Source organism: Sturnus vulgaris, chromosome 24, assembly GCF_052056855.1.
Source record: "Sturnus vulgaris isolate bStuVul1 chromosome 24, bStuVul1.hap1, whole genome shotgun sequence".
In the NCBI taxonomy this organism is placed as follows: Eukaryota; Metazoa; Chordata; class Aves; order Passeriformes; family Sturnidae; genus Sturnus; species Sturnus vulgaris.
Window position 1 is genome coordinate 3,271,911 of NC_142266.1, and position 12,983 is coordinate 3,284,893.

General features: G+C 47.9%; 1 protein-coding gene across 2 annotated transcripts in view; it reads left to right on the forward strand.

Moving 5' to 3' along the window:
• LUZP1 (leucine zipper protein 1) overlaps positions 1 to 9,392 on the forward strand; it is a 29,089-nt gene extending 19,697 nt beyond the window's left edge. For both annotated transcript variants that reach the window (XM_014881305.2, XM_088178477.1), the window contains exons 2-4: positions 310 to 3,591; positions 7,616 to 7,780; positions 9,223 to 9,392. In XM_014881305.2, coding sequence (XP_014736791.2) covers positions 418 to 3,591; positions 7,616 to 7,780; positions 9,223 to 9,258 — 3,375 coding nt within the window. In that variant the 5' untranslated portion in view covers positions 310 to 417 and the 3' untranslated portion in view covers positions 9,259 to 9,392. The remainder of the gene's footprint in view (positions 1 to 309; positions 3,592 to 7,615; positions 7,781 to 9,222) is intronic.
• Positions 9,393 to 12,983: the final 3,591 nt, after the last annotated feature.

Sequence of the window (12,983 nt, forward strand, 5' to 3'; positions counted from 1 at the left end):
GCAGCCTGGGGTCTCACACGTGAGCAGCTGCACTGGATGAGGATCCACTGGTGGTGCACAAACCATCTGTGCAGACCAGAAGAGGATGCTTTGTGCCATTAGTAGCCATGGGGAACAGGCTGGTTTTGGAAACCCTGCATAACCAAAGTAAATGGACTGTGGCTCTTCTCTGCAATTTCATTTCACCTAATTTAGTACTCAGAAATGTGTTTAATTAAAAAGTTATTTATATAAACATTTAATGTCCAACTTAAACAGTGAGTATATTCTGAGCTCTTCTATTGATTTTGATCATTTTTTTTCTTTTAGGGTGAGATTGCCTCCACTCAAAGGAACAATAACATACCAGAAATAGGCAAGGTGTATACCATTCATCCAGACTAAGAAAAGCTTTATTCTAAAAGGAATAAAATAATCATGGCAGAATGTACAGGTTACAAGGAAACCTCCAATCGACACCTACGTTTCAAATTGCAGAGCCTCAGTCGCCGCCTTGATGAACTGGAGGAAGCAACAAAAAATCTGCAGAAAGCAGAGGATGAACTGCTTGACCTCCAGGACAAAGTTATCCAGGCAGAAGGCAGCAACTCCAGCATGCTGGCTGACATTGAAGCCCTGAGGAAAAGAGTGCTGAAGATTGAAGGCAAGGATGAAGAAATTAGGAAGGCTGAAGAGCTTTGCAGATTAATGAAAGAGAAACTTGAAGAGGAGGAGAGCCTCACTCGAGATCTGAAGTCAGAAATTGAGCTCCTTCAGAGGAGAATGGCAGAGCTGGAGAAGCTGGAGGAGGCCTTCAGCAGGAGCAAGAATGACTGTACACAGCTGTGTCTTAGCCTCAATGAAGAAAAGAACTTGACCAAAAAGATATCTACAGAATTAGAAGTACTTAGAGTGAAAGTGAAAGAACTGGAATCATCTGAGGACAGGCTGGATAAAACTGAGCAGACCTTAACAGCTGAGTTAGAAAAGCTGAAATCCTTAGCCCTGAGCTTCATCACGGAAAGAAAACATTTTAATGAAAGAGAAAAGCAAAATGAAAAAATAATCCAAGAGCTAACACAGAAACTAGAACAAAACAATAAACTAAATAGGGCAGATCAAACTAGAAATGCATCCAACTTGCTGGAAAGGTCATCCAACAATCTCCTGGACAGAAATGATATGAGAATTGAAGATGACTTGACTTCTGCACTGCCTTCTAAGGAGACCAGGAGGAAGGGAAGCATGGATTACCTGAAACATGTAGAAAATGAAACCAGGAATAAATCAGAAAACCAAAAGAATAAAAACCAGGAAGACAACAAAGTGAAAGATCTCACCCAAGAAATTGAGAAACTTAAAACTCAGATCAAACATTTTGAATCTTTAGAAGAAGAACTTAAAAAAGTGAGAGCCAAAAATAATGATCTGCAAGACAGTTACTTAAGTGAGCAGAATAAAAACAAACTCTTAACAGGTCAGCTAGAAGAAATAAAAATGCAAATAAAGAAACAGAAAGACCTGGAGAATGGAGAAGTTGAAAATGAAGATACAAGCTTTTCTAGCAGGGGAAAACATGACCGACCTAAATACAGAGGTGTGATGACAGATTTGACAACTGCTAAGCACAAGCCAAGGGAGCTCTCCCCACAGCAGCGCCGGGACAGGGCACGGAACAGAGACTTCTCCATCAGCAATGACAGCTACAGCCATGCTGGGAAACAGGTGCCCAGCCCAAGCTTAGGGAACAGAAGAGCAGGGAAAGCTTCTGGTGCATCTGCCCTTTCAGACACTGCTGGCACAGATACAAGAAAACTGGAAGAGAAATCTTCAGTTTCCACTATTTCTTCTGGTCAGAAGGAAGGCTGCATCATGCAGAACGAGGGGAAGAGAACCAAAGAGCAGCCATCTGTCCTCAGCCGATATCCTCCTGCTGCACAGGAGCAGAAGTCTTGGAAAGCACTTTCCAAACCTGTTGGTGATACAGGCCTGAGATCCAAGGCTGAAAAACCATCTCAGGTGCTCCGTGGCAGCTGCCAAAATGGTGCTGACACACGGGATGAAAAGTCAGGCAAAGGAGAATCAATGGGTTCTTTGGCTGAGAAGCTGAAAACAAGTCAGGATGAAGTCAGTGAGTGCTTGAGGGACGTGCAGCTCACACGGGGGAACCACAGCTCTTCCAATGGCACAGTCTCAGCACACAGGTACCACGTGTCCTCCAGTGTGCCAGTCTCAGACTCTGCTGGCTCTAAAGTGGAAGCAGCAAGCACTTTTGCTGCATCACACAGACAGCCCACAGAGGGGAGGGCTAAAAGGGCAGTAATCTCCCAGGAAAAAGAAGCTGCAGATACATCACTTGAAAGTGTGAAGCTTTCGACGCTAAGCAAGCGTTCCCATCACTCCAGGAGTCAGGAGGACATTCTGCAGATTCTCACAGGTCTTGATAAAGAAGGCACCGAGCAGTCTTCAAGTTCAGCAACAGATCAGGTAAATATAGGTTTAAAAACTGACTCCAAAACCATCCAGAGTAACCAGGAAAAACTTAATTCAGATGAAGAATCAGGGAGAGGCAAAAACCCAACCACTCAGTCAGATTTTGAAGCAAGAAAGAAAGTCAGTTCCAAGCAGTTCTCCAATTCTAGGGGAGTTTTTAGAGCATCACTTTTTGAAAATGACAAAAGAACTGTGAATGATGAAGACTCCACCAAGTGCATAAAACCATCAGATGCCAGCACTGGAGGATTGAAATCCAGAAGAGCCTTCAGCCCTAGAGAAGCTCTGAGATCAAAAGCCATCATTAAACCTGCAATTGTTGAGAAGGATATGAAGGCAATCATGGGAGGGACTGTTTCAGAGGCAGAGTCAGAAAAACAGAAGTCTGCTTTTAAAACAGTAACAAATAAAATGTCAAGCAGCATCACAATCTTCCCTTCTGAGCCAACAGCTCCAAGGAGCACTTCAGATACAGCAGCAAAGGAAAGGCATGTTAGCACCAGCAACATCAGAGTTGCTTCAAATGAGCCTTCACCATCAATAACAAACAATGTCCCTTCACCCTTGGAGATTTCGATTAATAGAAGTGCTCTGAAGTCATCTGAGACAGACAGAAGTGGAGAGGCAGCACCCAGAAGTAAAGCTGAAACAGTGGTCTCAAGAAGCAGCATTATGCTAAAGACTTCAGAGCTCATGGAGAGGAGCAGTGAGACACCTCTGGAGACAATCAACTGGAAGAGCCATGGCTCCTCAGATGCAGGCTCATCCGAAACAAAGCACGTCACTGTGAGAAGTTCCTGGAGAACAAGACAAGGCCTGCATTCCCTGGAGGACTCTCAAACCAAAGTGGAGAAGAGTGCAACTTTCAGTGTCACTAACTTGTGTAGGTCCTCAGTGGACCTTTCAGAAGGTGAAGGGAATAGTTCAAAAACAGATTTCCTGGAGCAGACGTCATCAAGGACGAGTGCCACAGCCAATTCTAATTCTTGGAGCTCCCCTGACCCTGTGCTTGGGTCCCGAAGGACCAAAAGTAACTTAAGTGCATCTGAGCTGCTGACATGCAGGAGCTATGGCAGTGATCCTACAGCAGCAGCTGCTTGGCAGCGCTCCACGCTACCTGTGAGTATCCTGTGCTCAACACTCACTCAGGTCATGAGGCTTTCCATGCTGCCTGGTGTAGGATGCATGATTTGAAATTCTTACAGTTTATTTCCTAAGTGCTGCCTCTCCCAGCTCCTTCAGTGAATTCACTATTCACAGCACCCACAGCTTTCTCATGTGTGAATTACCAGATTTAGCCTTATTGAAATGAGATCCATCTGCTTGGGTCTTGTAATGCCATATGAATAACTGCATAGTAGCATCAGAGAAGGCACAGTCACAGCTTAAGTAGGATGTGGTGTGCTTTTCAGAGTGACTTTGAGTGGTATTTTAAATTTGGAGTAGCAATGAAAAAATGATGGAAACGAGCGGATTTGAGTGGGTTTGTGCCTGAGGCAGAGTTGTGGCTCTAATGGCAGCTGTAGAGATAGAAAGAGCTCTTTTTGGTAGGAGCTTCACAATTTCCTCACATGAAACCAGAGTGTGGTCTGGAAATGTTTCCTGGGCATCCCTTAAACAGATGGATGGTGGCTGCTAACACAAGGCTTCTCCCTCCTTGCTCTGTGTCCATATTCCACCTGAAAAGGAGCAAGAGCCACAAGGACAGCTGTGCTCTTTCCCTGTTCCTTTGCCTGGTACAGTGAGGGGAGTCCCTTGAAGCAGTGACACGTGCAGACAGCTGGTCTGGTGAGATGTGCTTGCCCCTGGAGCTGCAGGCTTTGGCAGATTTCAAGTGAACTCACTGGCAGCATGTACCCTTCTGCCCATTAAACCCCACATGGGTTTGTGCTGCAGCTCCTGCCTCTGCCATTCATTTAGCACCACTCTGAGCAGCTGCTGCTATTGCCAGCCTGCAGGAGGAACCAAACTGGATAATCTGACAGGGCTGGTGGCAGAGGTGATAGGTTCATAACTGAATGACTTTGGCATTGACAAAGATGAGCTGGTGGACATGAGCAAGGAGTTTCACGTTTTCAAATCTTCTCTTCCACTTCTCTAGCTATGAGAAACACGGAAGAATTGGCACTTAGCTTTGCAGAGAGTCTGTTGCCTGGTTTTAGAAAGTACAGGGTGGCCTTCCAGTTACATTTGGAAACTGAGAATACATTGTCTCCCTGGCCAGGGTGGGTCACAGGCAATCTGTACTGCTGGTTCATGAATCCAAGCAGAGCTGATATGATTGAAGTTGTCCTTTTGCATAACAGCAGTTTGTGTGCTTGGGAAATGAGAGATCCATTCCTAGGGTGTCTTTTACCACAGGAGTTTCAATTCACTGCACCCACAGCCTTGACTCTCACAGCTGAAGCAGTCTGCTCACAACTCAGTTCATGTGTGGTCGGTTGCAGAGCCCTGAACAGCAGGCACGTGAGGATTTCATTTTTCCTCCTGGCTGCCCACCCAGAGCATTCTGCAGGTGCTCTCCACGTTGTTGTCACATCAAATTTGCCAGCTGTGCAGTGCCAACCTTCACAGCAGCTGAGGTGTCCCTGACAGGGCAACCTGATCTCTGCCTGCTCAACCCAAGTGTATCCAGGATGAGCTGGCTTCAGCCTTGCCTGTGAGAGCAGCCACATGGTGAGTTCTCAAAGAACTGAGCTCAGGATCTCTCTCTGTGCCATACTTTGCAATAAAATCACCCTTGGCACCACACAGTCACAAACCCCTGACTTCTTGGTCATAGATTGTGTACTTTCAGTTTGTGAGGAATATGAAGTTAATCTGAAAGACTTCACATGCTCAATAGTACTAGATATAGCAAATTGTATGTGACTTAAATTGTTGCATATGCCCTTGGGAAAAAACCCTTTGAGGGATATCTTCAGGCTCATAATATATCTCATATCACAGCAGCTTGTTTCTGCTGGAGTTTGTGTTTCAGTGAAAGATGCAGCTCTTTGCTCTGGCAGAAGGCTGAGCACTGAGCTGTCCTGTGAAGGTATCACTGTCACCTCTTTCCAGCTCCACTATCCACAGTCTGACATTGCCCTGAGAATCTTATGTGGGAAATGTGGATCTGTGCTGGTTTTGCCAAAATCGATCTTCCTCTCTTCCATTGCAACCTTCCCTTTGTGTATTGCTGATGTGGGCAGATATCTCTGGTGAAGCTACAGGAGGTATCGACTCTGTAATGCAGCTGTGAGCTGCAGAAGCAGCAGCTCGTTGGAATGCTGCTCTGGGAGCCCCAGGGAGCAGGAGCTGCTGATGGATGAGTGGCTGCTGCAGCCTGGGGACCAGCTCCCTCTGCTGCTGGCAGCCAACCTTCTCAGCTCCCTAAAGACCTGAGGCAATGCAGGACCTCGAGCAGTCATTCTGTTAGAGATGGTGTTTCACAGAGTGAAGGCTGTATTGCTCTGGTATGATGCTGATGAAAATTACTGCAAATGGGCTGGCAGGCAGGGAGCAGATGAGCAGCAGCAATGTCAGATGGATGCATGGTTTTCTTATGCCTCTGACATTAATATAACTGGAGCTGGGCTGTCTGCTGCATAAATTGGGCAAAATTCTAAAGGTAGGCTTGTCTTCAAGGAAAGCCATCATCACTTCTTCTGATGGTAGAAGTGCATCTGCTGGAAAAGTTTCCCAGGCAGAGTCCAGGGATGTGCTGCCTCTTGCCCTTTCTCTCCCCTGCTTTGGGGACCAATGTACCAATGGGGATTTTGTGGGGGGCTGACCCTGGCCAGGTGCCAGGCTCTCACCAAAGCCCCTCTCTACCACTCCCCTCCATAACTGGACAGGAGAGAAAACAGAATGAAAGATTGGTTCGTGAGTGGAGATAAAGGCAGGGAGAGATCACTCACAAATTACTGTCACCAGCAAGATAGACTTGACCTGGGGAAATTAATTTAATTTATTACCAGTCAAAATCAGCAGGATAATGAGAAATAAAACAAGTCTCAGAAACACTTTCCCACTACCCCTCCCTCCTTCCCAGTCTCTAACCCTTCACCCCCAGCAGTGCAGGGAGGGGAATGGGGGCTGTGTTCTGTTCATTATATGCTGTTTCTGCTGCTGCTTGGGGAGAGGAGTCCTTCCCCTGCTTTGGCAGGAGACAGTTCTCCATGAATCCCAGCATGAGTTCTTCCCACATGCCTTGGTTCTTCATGAACTGCTTCAACATGGGTCACTTTTCCATGGGGTGCAGCCCCTCAGGAGCAGGCTGCTCCAGTGTGGGTCCCCCAGGGGGTCACAAATCCTTCCAGTAAAGCGGCTCTGCAGGTCCTTGCCAGGGTCCTGTTCCCCACAGCCTTCCCACAGGGTCACAGCTTTCTTTGGGGATCCTCTTGCTTGTGGGGCTCCTCCACAGGCTGCAGGAGGGTTGCAGCACTCCTGTGCACCTGCACAGGCTGCAGGGCACTGCCTGCTTCACCGTGGTCTACCACAGGCTGCAGGGGAATCTCAGCTCTGGCTCCTGGAACTTTTGCCTCACCTTGGCATCTGCAGAGCTGTTCCTTTCACTTATTCTCACTTCTCTCATCCCTGGCCACAATTACTTCTGTGCATTAACTTTTTTTCCTTCTTAGTATGTTATCACAGAGATGCTGCTGCCTTCTCTGATGGGCTCAGCCTTGGCCAGTGGCAGGTCCATCTCAGAGCCAGCTGCCATTGCCTCTGGGGGACATGGAGGAAATTTCTAGCAGCTGCTCACAGAAGCCACCCTGATAACTCCTCCCATCCCCTACCAAAACCTTGCCATGCAAACCCCATGACAGTATCTATCAACATTTCACTCCCACTGACTCCACATAAGCTTTTACTTAAGCAGCCAGCCAAACCATATAAGTGGTTTCATCTTTCCTTGGACCTCATAATTTTGTCCAAGGGATCTGTTCTGTTTTGTGACTGTGCACCCATAACTTGGGTTAAAATTACTGGATAGTTCTTGAGAAAAAAATATTTATGAAATAAGGCCATGCCAGAGCTGGCCTGGTGGTTTGTCTCTCCTTGCTAAAGGGACTCAAACCCACACTTTACACTGCAAACCTGGGAGTAGGACCCTTTCACAGTCCCTGAGTCCCAACCCTTTTTATTTTCCTTCACACAGGATGAAAGCAAGGATTTTGTGTCCAGTTCCAGAAGGAAGCAGTATGGCTCTTCTGAGTACCTGCTCCAGGCTGACACTCTGGGGAAAAGGACAGCAACCAAGGTGGAGCTGCAGGACCCTGAATCCAACTCCCCTGCACCAGCAGGGCTCCAAGGAGAGGAGCAGGTATGTGAGGGAAGGGAGTTACAAGGCAAGAAGTCAATATCTGAACTGACCTCCCAGTAACCTGACTTAGAGAAGTTGTCCAAAAAGGCTCCACTCTTGGAGGAGAAATCAAGTCTGAAGTCAGCACTTCCCAGGGGTGGAGTGGCTGCTGTATTTTCTGTTAAACTTGTTTCAGCAAGCTTTATGGCTAAGAATATTCTCTGAGAACTAAGTGGCACTGCATCTACTCATCCTCAATCAGGGATGGGAAAAGACATTTGGAGAGACAAAAGCAGAGTCCCAGCTCAGCTGGCAGCTGTACTTCCAGAGTGTTCCTCTGCTGCTACACCCCTGCTGCTCTGCCACCTAAAACACATCTTTCTGGACACACAAAGAGTGGAAAATGGCCTACATTATAGTCATTATGACTTACCTCTTGAAATATGAAAAAATGTGTATTTCAGCCTCTTCATAGGGGGCTTCCTTCTGACAATATAGGGGTCCAGGCAGATATCTCAAGTCTGTACAAAAGATTTCCTTTTTCTCCTGGAATTCCCTCTTGGCCTGTTCAGCTGCCCAAAGTGCATCTTTCCATGTATGGATCATCCATAGCAGGAAATAACCTGTCACCAGTGTATTTCACTGCACATAGCTGAATCTAGCTGGGAGCTGCAGGACTGCAGGGATGCAGCTGAGTGCCCTACAGTCACACTTCATGTGAGTGGCACAGAATTAAGATCCACAGGGCCATGGTCCCAGCTGAGCTTTGCAGACTGACATTTAAAGGAAGGTATTGTTTGCAGCAGAGAGTAGTGAAGTGACACTGTCCTTGTTGGTAGCTGAGGAAAGAGGCAACCCAGCAATACTCTGTGTGGTCATCAAAGGGTCCAACCCACAGTGACATTCACCTGGCCAGGTGCAGACTCCTGTATCTGAGGCTGTGCTGTGCTTCCTTTGCACAACAAATAAAAAAACAATTTAAAACAACAAATAAATAAATAAAACAGTTTGCTGGGTCAACAGCAAATAAAAGCTTTGGTGAAGTCATCCCTGTAACATGCAGACCATCATTTGGGTCTTCTGTCTTGGCCAGGCCTCCAGTGACTGTAGCAGGAGCCCAAATGTGACACAAGGTGTGCTCCAGTTCCTCTGGTGTTCTGCATTTCACTTCCAGGACCCACATGCTGGCTGTGGGAATGGGTACATTAGAGCATGAAGGAAGTTCATAACCTCAGCCTGCATGAGGCAGGGCCAGGTCTCCCTGCTTTGGGCTTTGCCAGCTGACAGAGCCTCTGTCCTCCAAACTCATCCCATCACTGCTCTCCCCCCCACCACCGTGGGACCGTGATCCTGGTGGCATTTGGGGTGGTTGCCAAGGGCAGTTGCAGTCTTGTCTGCAGGGCAGAGATGCCCCAGGGGCAGCTGTGGGTTGTGGTTGTGATTTGTGGGTTTGTCTCTTCCAGGGCACTGCCCGGGCCTGCCGGACATCTCGGAGATGAGCTGTGTTCCCTTCCCAGTGACCATGGTGAAGCAAGAGGCAGGATAGTACCAAACTCACAGGCATCACCAGTTTGTAACCTCTCCAGAGGCTTCAGCTAGCCTGAAATCAGTTTTGTAATGCGATTTGAAAGGTACAGGAGCTTTACCAGTGAATTCTTTTTCTTCATTGCTGAAGAAGCAGCTGCAGAGACTTTGCTCAGGGCACTCCCACTTCTCATCTCTGTACCTGCAATCTTAATCTTCCCTGTAGGATGATAGGTCTGTCTCCAAATGGAAACTCTGACTACCTAGCCTCTCTGAACAATGGTACTCCTTGCACAAGAGAGAACTTCTTTTTATTCACTTGAGTTCACACAAGATCCCAGCAGTGTCCCTGTGATTACATCCACCAGCCCATGACAGCTGTCCACCACAACTGAAAGCTTTCAGTTCACATGGAGAGTTTGCATTCTCCTCACACACCCTTGCTGGCTGGGGTAGTGGTCACCTCAGTATCTCTGTTTCCAGCACCCTTTGTCTCTAGGCAAGAGGAGACCATTCCCCACTCGATTTTACAAACTGAGAGAGGAGAGCAGAAAATGTTGTTTAGAAAGGAGTTGGTTCCCTATCACCGTCAGTCTCTGCAACAAGCTTTGCATAATCTACTCATCACCAGTTGAGATCCTGCACCAAGAAGTCATCCACTGAGCCAAACCAACACAGCAACAACACCTCCTCCTTCCTGGGACCATTTATCTGAAGCTTTATGTGTTACACTCTGCAGGCAACAGCTCTGTGTTTATGCAAGGCAGTTGAGCCCTAAGAGAAAAAGAAACAAGTGCTTTTCCTCATAGACAAGCAGAATGTCCTTGTTCTTTCCCAAAACAGGGTGGAGACAGCTGGATTGGCCCCTCAGCTGATCTACAGTACCTCTGGTCTGTGCCTCAACCCCTGTCTGGGACCCAGGTATGCCCAGACTGCTCCAAACACAGAGCTGTGTGTCCCCAACCGTGCCACAGGCACTGAGTGCAGCTGCTGTCACTGTTGGGCAGACACATCCCCACAGCTCAGGAGCTGGAGCAGCATCTGTCCTGAGCCAGGGCTGGGACAGTCCTTCCTTCCACCCCATCCCCATCCCCTGAGCCCTACACCAACACCACTGCCACCCCCAGTGCTGCCTGTCCCTCTCTGCAGCAGGACAAGGACAATGCTCCAGGCACAAAAGGTCCTTGATCTGTTTCAGAGGTGCTGTGGGAAGAGCTGCACCCCAAAAGCTTCCATGTCTGAGTTGCACCCCACACTTGGTCCCATATCCCAGCTCCAGAGGAGCAGGTTCTAGAGCCTTGTGATTGCTTGTGCTGCATCTCCCTGTGCTGCAGCTCCTCCCTGGCCTGGGGAATATACTCCTCAATTCTGAGAAAAAAACGAATTAAAAAAAAAATAGAGCTGGTTGCAAAATATCTATGAAAATATTTGTATAAAAGGGATGTAGTGACATTATTATTTTTTTTATAAAGATTGTTTGGAGGAAGGGAAAAATTATTTTTGAAAAGAAAATGTTTCTTTTTGGAATTTCAAAGATGTTTTCCCAAGTGTATATTTTTAACCCTTCATTTTATTCTTTTACATGTCATGACATATGTGTCAGCTTGCATAACAAGACAAAAAGATAATGCTTTTAAATTAGTACTGAGTGGCAGCTCTAATAATCTTTAAATTATGTTAAAATAAATTATATCAATTGCTCTCTCTTACCATTGATGTGGCAGCCAATGCTAATAGAATGAGATAATGGGGAAAATTTTTAAACTCAAATTCCAAACTAAAAATGAAAGTAAAATTCTGAAGCTAAATTCAGACTTCTGAACTGCCTCCCCCTGCCCCATGTTTATCAGAAAGGATTGGAAATCCTTATGGATTGTGCAATCTGAAACCACAGGGGATGTAAGTCCTGTGCAAAGGCTGGACCCTTCCTGAGCACCCAGCTCTGCTCAGCACTGTGTGTGTGTCAGCTTCACCCCCAGAACCAGGTGAGTGCCTGAGCAGCTTCCCTTGCCTCCATGAGCCCAGCCCAGCCGAGCCTGGCCCGGCCCAGCCCAGCCCAGCTCAGCCCAGCCCAGCCCAGCCCAGCCCGGCTCAGCTCAGCCCAGCCCAGCTCAGCTCAGCCCAGCTCTGCAGGGCTGCTGCCCCTGCCCACCACAGGGTGCTGCCTCTGCCTCTGTCCCTTCTTTCCATGTGTCCCTCCAAACTCAATCTGCTGCCCCAGCAGCTCAAATGCCTCACACAGGACCTGCTTGCTTACCCTGGGAGGCATCTTGGCACCTACCTGCCTGTTCAGGTGTCCCAGGGATTCCCTCTCTGCACATTCCCAGCGCTGCTGCTGAGCAGCCTCCAGCTGGGCACCCTGGACCAGTCCCAGTGGGAGAGCCTGTGCTGGGCTTTGCTGTTCTGCCTCCAGAACCCCACCCTGGGGCGCTGCTGCCCTGGACTTGCAGCTTGTACAAACTGCTGGACAGCACACACGTCCTGAGGAAGACAAGGATCACTTTGGGCAGTGACTGAACAGCTTTTCTCCCAGTCCCAGCCCCATCCTGCTGCAGGACGTGGCTGCACATACACAGGATGTTCCTGCACCTCCACCAGCTTTCTCCTGCTCGCCTTGTTGGCATGGATGTGGCTTAGCATGGTGCTCCCAAAGAGCCTTCCAAGGCAAGTGGTTTCAGTCGTGGGGAGGAAATCTCTGCATCCCTGTGGGGTGAACACAGGCTCCCCTGTGCCTGCCCACAAACATTGGCTTACCCATCAGCTTTTCAACCCCACTGCTCACCCCAAGAACACAACCCTGTGTGTGAAGTGCAAGGGAAGAACCACCAGCAGCAATAGCTGTTGGGTTTTCTCCTCCTGCCAGCCAGGACCAGGCTTTGCCCCAGCAACAGGAGGGCTTTAGCTGCTGCTCAGCTGGCTTAGCCCCAGTTACTGCCCCAGCAACACAGCGCTGCTGGCACTTCTTCAGGTGCTTCTCACAGATGATGTCTCTCCTTTCTCCAGCTGCCTCAATTATTTGTTCAATATTTTACAGCAGATACCTTGAACTCCTGCTCTAGATCCAGTTTCACTGCTTGTAAATACTGGACACAGATGTCACTTGGTAACTGCACACTGGTTGTTTTTGCCACAGCTGAGATTCAATCTGAGAAAGGAAACCCTACCTAGTATGGAAAGGGGCCATGCCCTCTAGTCAATGAGTGCAATAGGAGCTGATTGTATTATTAATCTTATAGCAATGACTTCAGGAAACACAATGTGTTTACTCGAATTGCACACTTTTTTTGAACAGCTGTAAAATAGAGTATATGTGTAAATATTGGCCACCACTGAAGAAGTATTTGTAATTTTAGCATATAAATATAACAGGCTTTTCAGTAGGCTTGATGATGCACAAGGCCATGCATTGAGCCCTCGGGTAATTCCAAAGTTGTAAATGTATTTGCTGTACAGAGGAAGTGTGTCAGTGCTTGCTGCTCCCAAGGAACCTCAGCTGCTGGTCCCTTTTGGAGACCCAGTGCTTTCCCCAGAAGGGCTGACTCCAGTCTGAGGGTCCAGCAGCTCACTGCTGCATGGAATGGCTTCCTTCATGTCCAGAAACGCTCTGCAGCCCGCAGAGCTGCCTGTCCTGCTCCTCAGCCTGGCCATTGGTGCTGTGCAGTGCCAGCCCCACGGCCTCCATGGACAGGGCCCAGCAAGG